Here is a 20,882-nt window from a genome sequence, read left to right on the forward strand (position 1 = left end):
TTAACAAATTATTTGTGTAAAAAATGAATGTAAAAAATATCATATCTACTTTCTTCTAGGAGATTATAAAATAATTTTGTAGGCATTTGGATATTGTTGATCTATTTTTTCATGATTTTACTTGTAAATTTACATCTATGAATAAATTTTTGTTACTGACGGTGGTACTTTTTAATTTCTTCTTAAATAATTTCATGCATTATTGAATTCTTTTAATCATAAGAACGAAGTTAATAAATTTTTCATTTGAATTTTAAAAAAAAATTAAATATGAGCTAAAATTATTTTCCAATAGAGTTGAAAGTATTTAGCTTAAATAAGTGTACAGTTTGAATTTTAAGCAATAAGTATCCCTATCAAACTAAATTAGATTATATTGGAGTCTTCTTCTACTTTATATTTCATTTGATAAAATCTTATTTTATATTTCATTTTATAATTTCTATTCGCATAATAAAACTTATAATTCTAATTTTACGTGATACAAAACTTATTAACTATAAAATATAAATAGATAAAATAGTCAACCAATATTTCTATTTATATTCTATAAGAGTATGAAATTGTCATTTAAAATAAATACTTTAAAAATATCTATATTTATATTTTTAAAATAATGATTATTTTTAATATTTTATAAATTTATTAATTTAAATAACTTAGAAAAATATAAAATTGTAAGGATAATGAAGAGTAACAAACTGGTCTTCTTTTATTTTATTTTTTTTAATATAAGAACTTTTTTGATTTTGAATATCTATCTCAATTTTAAAAAAACAAGTCATATATTACATTTAAAAAGCAAGAATAAGAAAGAACAATAAATTGATCTTCTTTTAACAAATTGATATGATATTTATATTTGAGTTGGAACAGAGTTCTAGCTTCTTGAGTATTTCCTTAATATAAATAAAGAAACAATAAACATAAAGATAAATCACAAACTATAGAAAACTGTGGTGTTGGGGGATAGTTTTTTTTTAACTAATTTCTAAAATATACTGAACTAATTAATTAATACATGTATTGCTATCCATAAATTTAAAACTGAAAAGACATAAAATAAAAGTTCATAAGTAAAAAAAAATAGAAATATTTTATTTTATAATAAAAGTTGTGAAGTTTTCAAAATATGTGTTTGGTATTATTGTTCTTCTTTTTAATGTTGTTTTATTTCACAGTTTTCTGTATTTAATTCAATTATATACAATTCATAATAGTCTGATTTTTGTATTTAATATCACATTCACAAATTTACTTATTTTAGGAGGATTATAAAATAAATTTATAGACATTTCGATATTTTAATTTATTTATTCTCGTTTAATTTTACTTGCAAATTTACATTCATGTATAAACTGTTTTAGTGATTTTGGGCATCGCTCAGTTTCATAATATAAAGAAAGAAAATTAAAAGCACAAAGTTGAATTATAGAATATGAGATAAGATTATATTTTGATCGCTATGAAAGTGTGTAACTTGAATTTTAAATTGTAATCACTTCTAATAGATTAAATTATAGTTTGGAGTCTTCTCCTAATCTACATATCATTTATTTTGTCATGCATAACAAAACTTATTTATTCTAATGTTTATATTTTAAGATAAGAGTGAATAAAACTCAACTGTGTATGCGTGTTAACACACAAAAAAATAATTTAATTCAAAATCAAATTACAAAACTAAAGTAATTAAAATACAATAGACAAAATGCGCACTAAGGATTGGTGGTGGGAGGGGGGCGGGGTTACTATTTATAAATTTTACAGTAGAATAAAAATTTACATTGCTTTTGATAATAAAAAATCTTTAGATTGTAAACAATAAAACAAAGAAAAGCATAAAATATAAAAACTTTTTGAATTACATGATTGTTTTTACTCATATAAATTTCGTTAGAAGTGGGATGAGAGGGAATATTAGCAATCTATAATCTTTAAATTGTGAATAATATAATTAAAAAAAAATATGAAACATATGTATTTTTTTATAATTACAGGATTACTTTTTTCGTATATATTTGATAGAGATATGAGTATTGGAGTGGGTGGAGTGGAAACGTGGGAGATGGATAAAATTTTTATATTTTTAATTCAAGTTAGTCCTCCAAGCTGGCAAAGAGGTGGATCATCTGATTTTGAAATAGGTGGGTTAGGGGTGGAAGGTGATTTTTTTTTGCATTTTATTGAGAAATAATATAATAGTTGAACTTTTCTGTACTGTAATGTAATTTAACATACTCAAACAAAATATTCAAATATGAAATGATTAAAAATAATGCTCTAATATTATGCGCACATCATGCGAGTAGGTATACTAATAAAAGTTTAATTTAATCTCAGAAGCAAACACCAGAAACGTCAAAAATTGTTGTCATCATTGTATATACAAGATTTAGATATGTAAGAGAATGACAGGCCCTTACTCAGTGTACGTTGGTTTAAGTTGGGATGCCGCATTTGTTGCTCTTCAATGGCTTAAACCATTGGTTATATCATGGACGTTCAATCTACTTATTAGGGCCGAACATATTTTGATTTAAATCAAAAAAATTAAAAAATTGAATCGAAATTTAATTTTGATTTATTTTTTTAATTTTTTGAATTGATTTTGCTTTTAAATTTTAAAAATTTGATTAAACGATTTGATTTTCAGATTTAAAAAAAAATAATTAGAAAAACTGAAATTATATAAATAATATATTATAATATATATATATTATATATATATATGAATATACTAAAAATATAATATAATCTGATATAACATATAAATATATAAATTATAACCATTTAGTAACCCTAAATCCTAATAACTGCTTTGTTTTAGACCCTAGCATTAACATGAAGGCTGCAATGACGCTCATCCATCTTTGGTTCGTCAATTCATTTGAAATTTCAACATCGCCAAAGGCAGTCGGCAGTCGTTTGCTTAGTTCATCACTATCGCCTGCAGTCGCTGCCGAGTGCGGCCACTGCCGTCACGCCAACGGCGACAACTCAACGAGATCGATATTTATGGTTATTTCATGCGTGTTGAATTAATTATATTTAGGAATGACAAATAGGTTTGAAAAAAGACTATTTTTCTAGAAAAATCTCCAATTTTTAATGCTCACTACTTTAATCTTTAAAACCGAAATAAAAATTCAAAATCACCAAACAGAATTCGTAAAAACTAAACCAAACCAAAATAATTTAGTTTGATTATAATTATCATTTTCATCAATTCAAAAATTAAAAAATCAAATCGATATTCAATAATCAAATCGAATAAATTGAATATCCACCCCTACTTGTTGTAGACTGAAAATTCAAGATGCTGGAGGAACTTTTGTACAGTGAATAATAATGTGAAGACGTCGTTATGTGGAGGGTAATAATATAAAAATTATTATGCGAAAATGGCTCATTATTGGAGCTTTTTTGTATTTTAGCTACTCAACCACGTTTTGTTTATATACTAGAGGTGCATAGTCCATATCAGTACGGGCTTAATTATTAGTATTAAAATTCGATATTGAAGAGTTATAAACATAAATATATACTAATTTGATTAAATATTATTAATTCTAATATGTAAATGACTTATAATAATTAATTAGGGGTAATATAATAAAAAAATATTATTAATTCTAATATATAAATGACTTATAATAATTAATTAGGAAAAATATAATAAAAACATATTATTAATTCTAATATATCAATGACTTATAATGATTAATAAGGGGTAATATAATAAATCATAGAGCAATTAGGGGTAAAATAGTAAATGACGAAGCAGTGGTCGAAACCAAATGACTTATAATAATTAATTAGGGTTAATATAGTAAAATAAAATATTATTAGTTCTAATGTATAAATGACTTATAACAATTAATTAGGGGTAATATAGTAAATTACGGAGGAATTAGGGGTAATATAGGCAAACATATCATCTATTTTTTAATTAAATATTATTAATTCTAATATATAAATGACTTATAATACTTAATTAGGGATAATATAGTAAATCATGGTGCAATTAGGGGTAATATAGTAAATGATAGGGGTATTATAGTAATCTATTTTTAATTAAATATTATTAATTTTTTAATACATAAATGACTTATAATAATTAATTAGGGATGATATAGTAAAATCACGGTTAAAGCAGCTGAAACAAAGTTATAAATATCTATTTTTTTAATTAAATATTATAAATTCTAATATATAAATGACTTATAACAATAAATTAGGGGTAACATAATAAAAAAATATTATTAATTTTAATATATAAATGACTTGTAATAATTAATTAGGGATAATATAGTAAATCAAGAAGCAATTAGGGTGTAATATAGTAAATGATATGGGTAATATAGTAAATGAAGAGGTGGTTGACTTATAATAGTTAATTAAGGATAATATAATAAATTAATATTATTAATTCTAATATATAAATGACTTATAATAATTAATTTGGGATAATACAGTAAACTACAAACAATTAGGGGTAATATAGTAAATGATAGGGGTTAATATAGTAATCTATTTTTTTGAATTAAATATTATTAATTTTTTAACACATAAATTAGTTATAATAATTAGTTAGGGATGATATAGTAAAATCACGGTTAAAGCAGTTGAAACAAATGTTATAAATATCTATTTTTTTAATTAATTATTATAAATTCTAATATATAAATGACTTATAATAATTAATTATGGGTAATATAATAAAAAAATACTATTAATTCTAATATATAAATGACTTGTAATAATTAATTAGGAATAATATAGCAAATTATGGAGCAATTAGTATGTAATGTCGTAAATGATTGGGGGTAGTATAGTAAATGAAGAGGTGATCGAAACCACCTCACTAGAGGTGTATGGCCTGTGTCAGCACGGGCCCAATACTCTAGACATTTTTTAGCACTAATATTTGATATTGATGAAATGCAAACATAAACTTACATTGATTTAAAACAATTACTTTTTAAATAATAACTATTTGACGGCACTCGCTAAGAAGTGAAGTTTTATAAGATAGTTTTTTTCCACATGATAAGAAAGTGTGATGTGTCGTGTAGTCGAGTTATTTTAATTGTTTGATGATAAAATTGAGACCTGTTACATTATATAGAAAAGATGTAGAACTAATATTCATAGGATTATTTCATACAAAAACTAGAACAAATGATACTTCAATTAACAATAAAGTTTTGGATCATCTTCTCAAAGATGATTATGGTTGAAGCAGCTGCAACAAATATGTCATAAACACATATTTTTCTTGTTTTAATTAAATACTATTAATTTTCTAATACATAAATAACTTATAGTAATTAATTAGGGGTGATATAGTAAAATCGCGGTGCAGCTCTTAAAGCAGCCATGTCGAAATCAATATTTTAATTAAATATTATGAATTTTTTAATACATAAATGACTAATAAAAAATATTATTAACTATAATATATAAATGACTTATAACAATTAATTAGGGGTAATATAGTAAATCACGGAGCAATTAGAGGTAATATAGTAAAATGACTTATAATAATTAATTAGGGGTAATATAATAAAAAAAATTATTAATTATAATATATAAGTGACTTATAATAATTAATTAGGGGTAATATAGTAATTCACGGAGCAATTAGGGATAATATAGTAAGTGATGAAGTGTTGGTCGAAACCATAGGCAGCCATGCCATCTATTTTTTTAATTAAATATTATTAATTTTTTAATACATAAATGACCTATAATAATTAATTAGGGATGATATAGTAAAATCACGGTTAAAGCAGCTGAAACAAACATCATAAATATCTATTTTTTAATTAAATATTATTAATTCTAATATGTAAATGACTATAATAATTAATTAGGGGTAATATAATAAAAAATAGTATTAATTCTAATATATAAATGATTTATAATAATTAATTAGGGGTAATATAGTAAATCAAGGAGCAATCAGAGATAATATAGTAAATGACGAAGCAACTGGTTTTTTAATTAAATATTATTAATTTTAATACATAAATGACTTATAATAATTAATTCGAAATGATATAGTAAAATCAAGGTTAAAGCAGCTGAAACGAACGTCATAAATATCTATTTTTTAATTAAATGTTATTTATTCTATTATATAAATGACTTCTAATAATTAATTAATTTTAATATATAAATGACTTATAATAGTTAATTCGGGGTAGTATAATAAATCACTGAATAATTAGGGTTAATATAGGCAGACATGTCATCTATTTTTTTTAATTAAATATTAATTTTTTAATAAATAAATGACTTATAATAATTAATTAGGGTTGATATAGTAAAATCATGGATAAAGCAACTGAAACAAACGTCACAAATATCTACTTTTTTAAGTAAATATTATTAATTCTAATATATAAATGACTTATAATAATTAATTAGGTGTAATATAATAAAAAATATTATTAATTCTAATATATAAATAACTTATAATAATTAATTAGGGATAATATAGTAAATTACGGAGCAATTAAGGATAAAATGGTAAATAATAAAGAGCTCGTCGAAACCAGCTCTTCTATAATATAGAAATGTATTCGAATTTCACATTATTTTTTTCATAACTTAGTGTAGGCAGTATTAGGGGTGGACATTTGTTTTGTTCGGTTTGATTGTTGAATATTAGTTTGGTTTTTTAATTTTCAGATTGACGAAAATGACAACTATAACCAAACCAAAATTATTTCGGTTTGGTTTGATTTTTACAAATTCGGTTCAATTATTTCAGATTTTTATTTCGATTTTAAAGTTAAAGTAGTGAGCATTTAAAATTGGTGATTTTTCTAAAAAAATAATCTTTTTCTCAAATCTATTTTCATTCCCAAATATAATTAATTCAACATGGATGAAATAACCATAAATACTGACCTCGCTGAGTCATCACCGTTGGCGTGACGATAGTGGCCACATTCGGCAGCGACTGTCGACGGCAGTGACGAACTGAGCAAACGACTGCCGACTGTCGTTGGCGATGTTGAAATTTCAAATGAACTGACGAACTGAGGATAGATGAGCGTCGTTGCAACCTTCACGTTAATGTTAGGGTCTAAAGCAAAACAGTATATTAGGATTTAAGGTTACTAAATAATTATAATTTATATATTTATATGTTATATCAGATTATATTATATTTTTAGTATATTTACATATATAATAATATATATATAACTTATAATATATTATTTATATAATTTCAGTTTTTCGGTTTATCCGAATTTTTTTTTTGAAAATCTGAAAACCAAATCGTTTAACCAAATTTCTAAAATCTGATCGAGACCAACCCCAAAATCGAAAAATCAAATCAAAATTAAATTTCGATTCGATTTTTCTGTTTAAATCAAAATATGCCTGGCCCTAGCAGTACCAAACTAAGGCCAACCAATAGAGGGGATAATTGTTTCTTGAAAGAGCAAAATTTGTGAAAACCTGTGTTGGGAGTTTCGTTTAACAGAATAAACCAAACGACCGGTTAATTAGAGTTATTTTTATTTGTGACAACTCTTAACCTCCTTGACAACAACTACGATTGAATGTTGAAATACACAGTATAAGATTCATCTTTGAAGCTCAATAATGGTGCCAAAAGAAAGTTTCGCATAGCACCTTTTGCCACAAAGCTAATAGGGTGATACTGGGTAATCCCTTTTCCCAACTTAAAGCTCGCTGCCTGTTTGAATACAGCATCTAAGGACTTTGAATTGCAGTTAAGCTTGACTCTTTCAGTGTCTTGGTAGTCCACACCACTATTGAAGAAGCAACCATGTTGGGTTTCACATTCTAATGAAACTGTCCCGTCCTTTCCATCCAATCCTGCAACCAAACGGAACAAAGATCCAGCGCCATCTGAGGACTGTGTGATCACAAGACTGGTGTCATTTCCTGGATGAGTTATCAACATTTCTGGGAAGTCAAAAGGCTCTAACATGACTAGTTTCCCAATAAAATCCTGTGGTTCAAAAAGATTGACAGTTCTTTTGTCATTTGAGATGAGTCTGAAGGTAGCACTGACAGCAGAATCTGTTCCAGCTTCAGGGTACTTCTCCATTTGAATAGAGAGATTTGTGCTTGTCAGAACAAATGTTGCATTACTGGATTCTTGTGTGAGAGATATTAAATGAGAATTATAGTCAGATGGAACTGGAGTTATCAAATCTGACAGAGATGTGGCTTTGCTTTTAACGTCCCAATCACCAGTAGAATGGCCAGCAAGAAGGTATGGACCATAAAGAATTGCCTGTATCGATGCATATTCAGGACGGTCATCTGAAGCGCCATAATACAAGAGTTTGTCAGCAGCTATACTATTTGATCCATTAGCTTTTCTGAACAGAGACATATAACATTGATTGGACAAAGAATTATCTTAATTATCACCTTTAATGGCCTCTGTCTTAAGATTCATGGGCAGCTCAATGGTGATTTTTTCACCTGAGCCCCAGCCCTTGGTGATCGATAGGAAGTTACCTGCATCAGTGAGTCATTAAATTGTAAAAGAAGACATAAGCTAGCTGAGAAAATTGATTTGATAAAAAATATAGAAAGGAGTCACAAAAAGGAGGAAAGTTCCTACCTGGTGGAGGTAGAGATAAATCCTCCCCATTCAAGGATGCTTTTGCACTAGAATTTGTCCAACTTGGTATCCTCAGATTCAATGTAGATGGTGCACTAGTTGCATTCTGAAAGAATTAATAATCATAATAAGTTATATTCAAAAAACAAAATCTTCCACAGAGGGAAAGGTTTTATGGGAAACTTCACAGAGCACACTACATTGCTCATCTGAAGGAAAAGGTATTAAGGGAATTAAACAAATGGAGGTCAACTCCCTGAAAGAAAATCAGCAAGCCTAGTTGCAAGAAAAGCAAAATGCAACCGTTTCGATCCTTATACTGATTATTTAACTGTACTACTAGCGTAACCAATGCTCATGAGAATATCACGTGTAAAAATAATTTTCTCTCGGTCCTTTGGACATACTCAACCAGCAATTTAGGCAGTGCATACAAAAGCTATCGTAGACAAAGTAAGTTCTGAAAGGAAGAAGTGCACCACATATGAATAAGAGGCACTATTGCTTGGAAGTAGGAAGAGTAGTAGTGCGTTCCACAAAATAATGATGTTCGAACAAATGGATAAAGGAACAAAGTAAATTAGAATGCATACCCTCTTTGAGGACACCGTAATTGTCACTCGAAGGCGATTGTCCCATGAAACAACAGGCTCTACGCTCTGACTCACCACAACTTGCCCAGATTTCCAATCAAGAGAGTTAGATATATACTGGATAATGTAGAGCCCAGGAGAATTCCCTTTCTCTTCGAAGTAAATAGAATCTCCCAATTTGGAGAATGATTCAATCCCTATAGAGAAAAAAGGAAAAATAAAAATTAAATTCATTTCCATTTTTATAAGCTATAGATGAGGTAAACTCAGAAAGCCAGAAAATTTGGTTGCAGAATTTAGCATGGAGTAGCAGACTTAAAAATACTTGCACTGCCAGGGGCATAGAGAAGATTGTTATTTAAAGAAAAGAAGGATGAAAACACTGGGTGATTTCTTCCTGTATGTCCAATCTTTGGTGGACAGAGCTGGCCAGTACCTAGGCTGGTGGGAGGCAGCAAGTACCCATAGAATTAGTCGAGGTGGCCGGTCCGAACACCATTATTATCTAAAAAGAAGAAAATAGTGAAGGATCAGTGAATATTGATTCTATCACCTGTTCCATAGCAACACCAAAAGTCACTAAAAGGTGATCCCCATTTATGGTAGCTCCGAGCTTTGGAACCACCACGTTGAAGTGGAAGCATATATATCATCACCCCGGGATCTCTTCCCCTTTGGATGCTGAGAACACCATTTGTTAATGCTCGCTCGTAATAATCAGCATATGCCATTTCTTTGGTCCATCTGAACAGGTGGCGGGAAACCTACACAATTTTCACATTTGTGCATAAATACCCACAAGGCACTATATCCTCTCTTCCCTGAGAGAAAAATAGGATACAACGCTGAAAAATAAATCCATAAGCAAACCTTCAGCATATTATAGGTAGTACATGATTCCTCATTCTCTGTGCTTAGCGTGCTTGCTAGCCTCTTCGGATCTGACCTGCTCAGGTTGGTATGAAAGAGAACGGGAGACACAAAGAACTTTAAGTGAAATGAGCCAAGAAAGGAGCACATAAGATATAAATAGGAATTAACTTTGTGCATAATTGCTTTTACCAATGCTCACCGACTGATGTCCCTCCAGTTGCATAGCTGTGGGAAGAATTGACAATATCCATGAAGAACATCCCAATTTCCTACAGGAAAAAAATGGAAGTTTAACCAAAAAAAAATGTTGTGAGAAAACTTCTTTAATCAGGCTTGATGTCATCAAATATACTCACATCATATTATACTGTCAATGACCTACGTCTAAAACTAGACGGATATAAGAAGAAACAAGTAAAAGAGAAATGAAAATGATTGGTCAAAGACAAACAGTTTACTGCTGCAACATTTTCCTTCCTTCTTCCTTGGTTGTTATATCAATGTTCAATTAATCAATTGTAGATTTTCAGGGAGGAGCTGCAAACGTGTAGTGTCTAGTACCTAATTACCAAAATATCAACTAAAAGGAGAGTAACCAATCCATTCTACTAGAGAGCAGCAATTAGTTCTATTTACCCATCTAAAAAATGTGAGAGGAACTCTGAGACAGAAAACACCTTTGCTTAACTTATTCTCTAACAAGAATAACAAAAGGAGAAGAAATGAAATTGAATGGCTGGTGTGGATGAAAGCATATATATATATATTGGACTAGGCAACAAGTAAAAGAGACATGACATCTACATACACTAGCACCGAAAGGAAAATCTGGAAACACTCAAGCTGCAGAACTTTTTCCTGAGAAGAGAAATTTCCAAAAGCAAATACATGTACCTTGTAAATTGGATCACCAGTAATCTCATAACGCAGTTGTGATCCAACAACAATTGGAATGTGCGTATTTGCATGAAAACCTGATAGGTCATCAGCCTAACAGAAGAGGGAAAAAAAAGGTATCAGCAATGAAGTTAATGCTTGTCACACACACAACTATAGTAATCGGGGATCATATATGATCAACCTAAACCTAAATGCAAACAGAAATTACCCGGTTAAAAATCATGTTTAGTTATAGAAGAAACTATGCCGCGTATTTATATATCTCAAGGAAAGCAAAAACACAAAGCCCATACATACAATAGCATGTCTGATTTTGAAAGTCGACAACAAAATCCAAAAAAAAAAAAATGTTTAAGACTTTCCAAAAGAGAAGTCAAATGACTTTCCCAGTAAGGAACTTCAGTCATCTCATATCTTGTGTCAATGCGTCACTTCAATAAAAGTCAAGACAACAATTAGTTGAGCTAAAGCAAGTAATGGTAATGGATACCAGTCGATATTTTGTGTGTTACAGTGAGGGAATGTGGAGAACAGGGATTTATACCTGTACAGCTAAGCGCCCTAAGAAACATGGTTTGTCAAAAAGGTGAGCCAAGATTAAGTGCTTTGAATCACCCTGCAACATCATTTAGAGGATGACAAAAGTAGGATTATTCATATAATAGTTAACGAGACATGGCAGATAAAATGCAAAGACAATATATGCATATTGTTGCTCCACCAAAATGTGAGGCAATTAATGATTTAATTATATGTATTTTATGCCAAACATCACATATGTGCTAAGAAAAGCTGCAATTTACAAAATGATATTATGAAAATCATAATATATAAGATTGAAGGTTGGTTGGAATGACGAAATAAAAATGCCAAGAGAGAAAATGCAGATTTTAGTAGTCAGAAAATTTGGCAATCGAAGGTTGAATGATATCACTGTCATCAAAAAGAAGATTTCAAAGAACAGAAAATGCTGTTGGAAAAAAAAATACGGCAGAACAGAACATGCAGATCAAGCACTGAAATGGTGAAATCCCCCACATTTTTTAATCAAATTTTACTGCATTCAATAGGTATTTGATCTTTTATCCATTGATAATATAAAAAAAACCAACCAGGGTAAATTAGTTAAGTTTAAATACTAGGACAGGAAAGGTTAGACTGTTTACTGGGCAAAGTATACACACCGTTACTCTGTACAGCCTATAAAGAACATCATTCATGCCGCCAGTTTCTTCATTTAATGAATTCCAGTGCCTTTGAATGGTATACTTCGAAATCACATTTTGCACCCGATTGTAGAAGTAATCAACCATCCATGTAGCCATTTTCAAAGCTTTAGGATTGCCTGCTAAAGTATGCTGATCCAAAAGACCTGCCAATATCTGTCAAGTCCAATTCTGTAAAGCCACTATCTTAAGAGCATAAATGGCATTAAGAAGCAAGAATTGATTCAGGAAGCACATCTACCTTGTGAATTGTATAATACGGCGCCCAGACTGGTTGTATAGCTTCAAGGCGATCAAAAAGTTTTGAAGGGAAGGCAGAAAGGTACCCTGTACCCATCTTTTCCTGGCAGGCATTTAGTGCAGAAACAACAGAATACATTTTCTCTCCAAGACTGTCATTGTGGGTGCTGGCCCAAGTGTGTGCTGTGGCACTAAGGTAATGACCTTCAAGTTACAGAAAACTATCAGCTAAAATTCTACCATGCATACCAACATATAAACTTGATGAAGCAAAACAATACGAGTATGTATAAAAACAAACACAACGGAACATACTGTGAAACATTACAGGTAGTAGTCTCTCCAAAGAATATCAGAAACTCATAAAGTTTGATTCTTGAATCAGTAAAACATAAAATTCTAAAAGATTATCCATTGCAACAGAAAGTGACCACGATAACTCATATTGTTGATGTATTTAATGCATACAACAACATAGATAGGCAGCTTTAAATAGCTGACGGTAAAGATAAATTTGTTCGGAAGTTCACACTTACGAGGCCATCACAATTAATGTAACAATCAGACACAATCAAAAACAAGTCGGTGTCTGAATCCTCACTGTCCAGAAATTTCAACTATTAAAATTCAATATGCAAACTAAAAGTATTACAAACAACCAAAGTTCAGACGTAACAATGCACATCATGAATACAAAAAATAGAAAAAATAAATCAAATTCTGAAAGATAAAAAGTAGTACTAACCAACAAAATGACCTCGAACCTCGCTATCTGGTTTCTCCCAACCTCCATATGGCTCACCAGGCTTCTCTAGACCAGATGTTTCCCTAAAACTCCAAACCAATCTATCAACATCCAACATTAACAAGTACTCCAAATTAGTTTGCTGAGCAATTCCATACAATGAATTAGGTTCCAATCTCACATCATGGAGTGAAACCTCATTCAATAAACCATCAACTTCTCTGAGACCACCAGAATTCTTTATCTTTCTATACATGATCGCCCAATCAAATTCTTCTTCCTCTCTCAACACCTTTCTAGGTAGCAAGCTAGACCAGGCTGAATCATCAGTAGGAATCAAATGGTAATGGCTAAAAATCTCTTGTTTCAAGGTTTCATTTTGTGAAGACAATAACTCATATCTAAAAGTGTGTGATGACAATGGAGTAATAGTGTTAATACACTCCTTAGCAAGAACACCACCACAGCACAGTGAAAAAGCCAGCATTCCTAACAACTTGAAAAACACTAAAGATTTCATCTGGATCAGTGTTCCCTTATCAAGAACTCTGAAGAAAGTAATCATCACTAAGAAAGATGGAACCTCCCTCATTGAATAGAAGAGCAAACACAGCCCATCAATTTATAGCATGTAACAATGAGGAATGTTGACAATTGAGAAAACCAAATACCAGAGTCCTACACGTGAAAGCAAGAACAGATTCTCCAAGAAAAAAATATTTCTTCTGACATACTTTTGGTAATTAGTGAAAGCAAAAGCAAAAGAAGTATAGTGCGTTTAGGAGAAAAAAAAAAACCAAGAAAATTAACAACCAAGTGTTGAAAATGAGGTAAAAAAAACAACTCTGAATTGTGTATAGAGGAGGAAAAAACGAAGAATACTAACAACCAGCGTTGAAAATGAGCTAAAAAACAACTCCTAGAAAGACAAATTCAAATTGTAACCTTCAAGGTAATTAAAAACGAGAGAGCAACTAATGTAACAATAATTATTAGTGCTAACACCATGTTTAAGGATCAATTACTTGTGTCATCTTCCGTTCCCAAACTACTTGTGAAATTTCATTTTTCTAGAATTAATTTAACTAAATTTGGAGTTCAATTTATATGATTAATTTAATATTTTAACATTAAAATCTAAATAATGAATATATACTAAAATTATTATAAGTTACAATTCTTCAAAATAGGAAATAGGACATGGGTCGGTCATTTTCAAAACAATATGATTAGTCGGTTCAAACAAATTTCATATTATGATTATTTCATGATTTATTTGATCCAGGTAGTTCAAATATAATTCATATATATCATATTGCTATAATTCATATACCATACTGATACCGTTAGTAAAAAAATAAATAATAGAACAATGAATTATAGATAAAAACTATATCATTGTTATATAAAATTAGTATACGCATCCGTGCAATGCGTGGATAATATTAAAGTAATATTTCTAATCGTTTCATATTGGAATGTCTCGTTCAAACTTGTTAAATAATATTATTATCTTAAAAAGAAATCATCTATCATCTTATTTCACAATGAAATAAAAAAATAACATAAATATTATTCTCCCCACCTCCCCCACTCCCCACCCCCAATCAATTCTTTTTAAAATATAAATGTTTTTCTACCCCTCCACCCACCCCCTCCATATGCCTCCACCCTATCCCACTCCTCCGTCACACCCAATCCCCAATCGCTAATCAAATTTATACGAAAAAATAATAATTTAATTGTAAAGAAAATTAAGTTTCATATTTTTTTTTTTATAATATTATTTACAATTTAAAGATGGTGGATTGTTAAGCAATTCTTTTTATTCTTATTCTTTCTTAGTTGTAGTTCCTATATTATTTTTTTTTTCTTTCTGAGTTTCTTAGGGTCCTCCGTCTTCAGAATGGTCCACCTGATCACTATGAATGAATATTACGTTAATAGAGTAAATTAGTCTTTAAGTTGTGCCCTTAACACGAAGTTAGGACAGTGATGTGAACGCTTGTGAGTATATTAAGTATATTAAACAGATACTCGCTCGTCTGAATTAAGTATATATGAGTAAAAATAATTATGTAATCGCAAAAAATCTTTTATCCTTCATATTTTTAAATTATATTTATACAATTTAAAGGTTTTAGATTGTCAAAAATAATTTAATATATTATTCAACTGTCCCTCCAACTCTTTATTGCAAAATTTTATAAATAATAATATGTGTATTATCTGATTTCTTCGTTATATTCTCAAAAATTGTTTAAATTTCCTCCCCTCCCCAACCCCCAATCCTCCATGTGTATTTTTTTTGTTGTAATTTGATTACTTTACTTTCTTCAAATTTGACCTTGAATTAGATTATATTTTGTGTTATACACATAAGAAGTAGAGATTCTTCTCTCTTATCTCAAAATTTAAAAATTAGAATAGATAAATTTTATTATGCATAGAAAAATAAATGAAATATAGATTAGAATAAAATTGCAAAATAATCTAATCTATTAGAAGTAGTTATAATTTAAAATTTAAGTTGAAACAACCTGATTTTTTTGGTGATTTTTGTGAAATATTCATTTTTATGTGATTTGACTATTTTACCCCTTATATGGTTATTTTATGGTATTTCTGAGGCATGGGGATGATTGACATGATTTTCGATGTATTTTGGCATGATTTATGTAAAAGTATGATTTTTGGTGGCTTTGAGAGCCTTATAGTTGACTTCAGTCAACATTTATTGATCTGTACATCGAATGGCAAAACGAATTGCGTCAGCAGATCCGAAACGTTGATTTTAAATTGGTAACATAGTTGGTGTGATTTTATGATTTTTAAATCTCATTTTGACCCTTGGTTTCGAAAGTTGTGAAATTGAATTTCGGGGGTCAACTTTGTGAACACGATATTTTTAAAAAAATTTGATATCGCCATTGAGTATAGAGCGTCAAATTTGATAGGGTAACATATTTCATTTACATTCACGATATTCTGGATGAATTTCGAGGGGTCCGCGGATACTTGGATCCTGTATATACCCATGTTTTATTTTTTTTCTCCATTTTTGAGACTTGGAGCTTATGGTTTCACATTTTTGGGCAATGTCTTTTATTTCGAAGTCTGGGTAAGCTTCTAAACACCTTTTTCAACTACTTTACTCTGATTTTATCATCTAATTCTTATTTTAATGTGGATTAAAGTGGGAAATTGGAGATTTTGGCCAGGAAGGCCTAAAACTTATATTTCTTCGATTCAAACCCCGTTTTTACTTGGTTAAGTTTCTAATCTTATAATTATCAGTTTTCTCTCAATTTCATCTTCCAAACAACTTCAGATTCTTAATGTCAAAAAGGATTTTTGGAGATTTTTCCGGTAAAGCTTAAACATGTTTTTTGTTCAATTTGGACCTTACTTTTAACTTGTTTTCACTTGGTATTTTAGATGTAGACTCCTAAAATATGGGAAACATGTTTCAACGATAAAATTATGATTTGCCCTTCGTTTTTGAAAATTCATTTCGGGGGTCTATTTTGACCCTGACTTGAAAATAGAAAATATGGGTATCGTTGTCTTTCTTTTGATGCATAGATTTCATATTTTCATATTTTAGTTGATTTCAAGTCCATTTGAGAGGACTAAGTCTTCAGAGTGAAGGCTTGTGGATCGGTTTTCAGTATTTGAGTTAAGTTATGACTTAACTTCTTTAGACTGAGTTGGGTAGTGAATGTTGATACAAAATCATGTTAAGGGTGTGGGAACTAATCATTAAAATGAATTTATTATCATGTTGCGCCCATGTGGGGGCCTATATAATGATGTTATTTGATGGTCTTGGTATACTATTTGCTATGTGTAACCATGTGGGGTCTAATATGATATTATTGGCCTTGTGTACATGAAATTAGTTGTCTCTTGATTGATGAAAAAGCCTAATGTGGTATCAATGGTGTTTTTTTATATGTTTCATTCGATTGGCATATGATTTATGGTGAAATTCATAGATAGTTGGAAACATTGAGTGGATTATTGGCTCACTTGGTTGATATATTAGTTGGACGTAGAAATACTCATTCTAGTTGGTTGTGAGCATTACATCCTCATATCATATACATTGATGAAACATTGGTACCACTGTGGAAATACTAGAGATACTAAAAATACTGGTTTTTTCTAACAGAAAATGTGACATCTTTATAACCCTCTACCAAAGGATGTGCCAGAGAAGAGATATGGATATGAATTAGATATAGATTGCATACGGAATTTAAGAACCCCTCACGGATCCTACGTCGGAATGATTTATCTCCGTAGGTGGATATGAAGGTTGTGCGACAACTTCGTACATCACATCATCATCATCATCATTGTATTTGTCTTACATTGTGCCTTTATTTATGTTATATTATCTCTCTTAATGTATACTTGTCTATGTGTAATCCCTTCCCTAGTACTTGTATGTGTGATATTGGCTTACTTGTATTCTTTCATTATATTTGCTATGATGTATGTAAATATTATAGAAATATTAGTGGAAACAATGTGGACTACCATTGTGGGACATTTTCTGATTGCAGGCGACGTACCCTTAGTATGTATTTTATATGCTTTATTTTCTACTTTGCTCAGTCGGCCTATGATACCTACTGAGTACAAGTAGACTGTACTCACCCCTACTACACCCTTTTGGAGAGGATCCTGGTTCGAGTGTGCCTCACGATAGTTGATTTGGGCTATCTTTGGAGTTATTCGAGGTAGCCGTTGGTTTTTTGCTTTAAGAGTTGACTACTACCTTTCTTTATTTAGACTATGTTTGTAATGACCCTCCAGGCTATTTCCTTGATTTGCATGCATTTTTGGTATTTTAAGCCTTCCCACAATGGCTATAGGTCCTTTATGACTTACCGAAACTATTGGTTCGATGATCGGACAGTTCGTTTGGATTTTAGGTTCATTTCCCAATTTTGAAGTTTTCACTGGTTCAAATTGCCGCCAGATAAGAACTTTAGTAAAACAATATCGTATGCAAATTCGAACTATGCCAGTAGCTCCGCAATGTCGATTTTAGGCTAGGTAGACCTTTGGTTCGGGTCTCGAGGCATCCAAGCTCATTTTGACCTATTAGTTGGAAAGTTGAAATAATAAAAATTTAGGTGTGGGACCCTGATCTTGGGCATATTTATATGTCCAATCACCAACATTTACCTATAATAGAACTTGTTCTGTGACCTAAAATGTGTTATTTTTATTGTATTCAAGCTTTAATTGTGTTCCTTATCTAATGGACATGATTAGTTTGTGCAGGGCTAAATTTTAATGAAATTGGATGCAATTGAACGCATGAACGAGAAGTTAACGATGAATCGAGTAATGGGATTGATTTGCTGAGATAAAGAGACTGGAAGTTGGCTTAGAAAGTAGAGAATGAAGCAAGGAATAATAATTCAAGACAACTAAATCCATTAACTCATCGCGATTAGACCGCGTCGCGGAGCTAGACACAGAAAACTAGCTCCGCATCGCAGTAAAGGGAAATTCTCCATTGGCAAATCCAGTGACTCATCACGATTAGACCACGTTGCAAATCTAGATGTGAAAAACTTATCCTGCATCGCGGTGAGGTGCAAATGTCGGGAAATACAATCCAACTATAAAAAGAACAAGTCAATTCAATTAGAAACACTTTGGAGACGTAAGCAGAGGCAGAAAAACACTACAATTTCTCTCTTAGGGTTCTTTGACCTTCATTATTTTGAGACTACTCTTTGGTACGATTAATTATTCATTTTTTATGTTGAATTCAAACATGAGTGGCTAAAAACCCTTATTATGGAGTTGAGTCTAAGGACATGATTGCACTTTGATATTCTTTATCGTGTTTATTGTTGGATTATCGTATGAGTTGTTCATATTATCTTGTGCTTACTATTTTTATAAGTGGCCACCATTAGAATAAACCTATATTCCTATGTGAATCCAGGTGGAGAATCATAAGATAGAACAAAGAGATTAAAGAGCAAGGTTCTCACTCTTTTATAAAGTAAGGAATTTGAATTAACATCTAGGATAGGGATATACCTAGAAGCCTTGTTTGGTTCACTTGCAGGAAGATAGCTTTAAGTATCTAAATAAATTATTGCATCCCTACTCAACGATGTAGTTCCAATGTCCAGTTAGGTAGAAGATTAGAGGTCGGGAAACCATGATTAGACTATAAACCCTTCGACTCAATAACCTGATAATCAACTAAACTACGATAGGAATAGAAATTTTTAAGATTGTCCAAAGTGTCTCAACCCTAGAATTCTCATCATTATTGTTTACAACCCTTGCTTAAGTTGCTATTGTTGCATATCGTTATTTCTTAACTATTTATATTTTACCCTGAATCTTTACAATCATCTTGATACTTTTAAACACTTAATACATTTTTGTCAAAAACTAAAGTTGGTTGAATTTCTAGTTACATAGTCCTCGTGGGTACGATATCCGACTATTTTAGTCACCATATTACTTGTACGATCGTGTGCACTTGTGTGTGATTAGACCGCAACAAGTTTTTGGCGCCGTTGCTGTGGACTATTATAATTAGTAATTTTATAAATTTTTGGTTTTTGATAATTAGTTTACATGTTAATGACTTGATCTTAGTGACTGACTTTTACAGGACTAGCTGAATACAGGACTGGCGAGAGGTAGAGAGTTGGTAGATCCTATTCAGAACTAGAACTGGTATTTCAACAGAAGCGAAGAGCTCATTATCCAATTTAGCAAGTTCAAATAGCGGAGCAAAGAGATCCTAATTTTATTGATTTAGTTGATCTAAATGCTGGAAATGTTCCAACTCTGACCATTCCAGTTATTCCTGCTCAAGCAGTGGTAAGACTTATTCGTGCAGTGGCAGTCCCACTTACCAATTATGCTACAAATAGTATCCTCAACCCATAGTCGGGTGGTCGGTTTGAATTAAAGAAAAATATGGCGCAGTTACTGTGCTTGGCTGGGCAATTTGCTAGATTTTCACATGAAGACCCACAACAACACATGCAAACCTTCCTGGGAGTTAGCGATACCTATATTCTTATAGGGGTATCCATGGATTATGTCAACTGACTCTCTTCCCCTTTTCTTTAATTGGGGAAGAGAAAAGGTAGTTACATGCTGAACCACCACTCTCTATCACTTTCTAGGATGATCTGGCTCGGAAGTTCCTTATCTGATGCTTTCCATCAGGGAAGACTGCATGTTTGAGAAGCCAGATTCTGAGTTTCAGTCATAAGAAAAGAAAAAATCTTTACCAAGCATGGGAAAGGTTTAAGGGTATGCTCAGAAATTACACTGACCATCATCAGTCTAATAATGTTTTTGTTCATACTTTCATAGAGGGGTTGGATCCAAATTCCAAGATTCTCGTGGATTCAGCAGCTGGGGGCAAGCTCTTGAGAAAACATATGATGAATTATATACACTGTTAAATCGAATTTTATAAGGGAATCCTAAATAGTATGCTGACTCGAGGAGTGCTCTAGAAAAGGTTGCAAGTGTGTTAGAAGTAGATCAGTTTACTGTATTATTAGCTCAACTTCCTGGGCTACAAAATTAGATTACTAATTAGTTCAGCAACATGAAGTTTGGGGTTGCATAGCCGGCAACAACAACAAATGCAGTTCAATAGGAAAAATACGTGG

General features: G+C 30.9%; 1 protein-coding gene and 1 non-coding gene across 2 annotated transcripts; both read right to left on the minus strand.

Moving 5' to 3' along the window:
- Positions 1-7,517: 7,517 nt before the first annotated feature.
- On the minus strand, positions 7,518-14,339 carry LOC107854038. Its single transcript, XM_047399022.1, has 12 exons — positions 13,201-14,339; positions 12,457-12,659; positions 12,174-12,371; positions 11,534-11,605; positions 10,984-11,079; positions 10,279-10,358; positions 10,087-10,162; positions 9,770-9,980; positions 9,217-9,413; positions 8,624-8,729; positions 8,428-8,517; positions 7,518-8,316 (listed from the first exon to the last, which is right to left on the minus strand). The coding sequence occupies exons 1-12, from the start codon at positions 13,790-13,792 to the stop codon at positions 7,574-7,576; spliced, it is 2,664 nt and encodes an 887-aa protein (XP_047254978.1). The 5' UTR covers positions 13,793-14,339; the 3' UTR covers positions 7,518-7,573.
- A 6,099-nt stretch (positions 14,340-20,438) lies between these two features.
- LOC124889110 lies at positions 20,439-20,545 on the minus strand. Its single transcript, XR_007047726.1, has one exon. It is a non-coding gene; the product is annotated as a small nucleolar RNA R71 (small nucleolar RNA).
- Positions 20,546-20,882: the final 337 nt, after the last annotated feature.

This window comes from Capsicum annuum, chromosome 11 (assembly GCF_002878395.1).
Source record: "Capsicum annuum cultivar UCD-10X-F1 chromosome 11, UCD10Xv1.1, whole genome shotgun sequence".
NCBI classification, from domain to species: domain Eukaryota; kingdom Viridiplantae; phylum Streptophyta; class Magnoliopsida; order Solanales; family Solanaceae; genus Capsicum; species Capsicum annuum.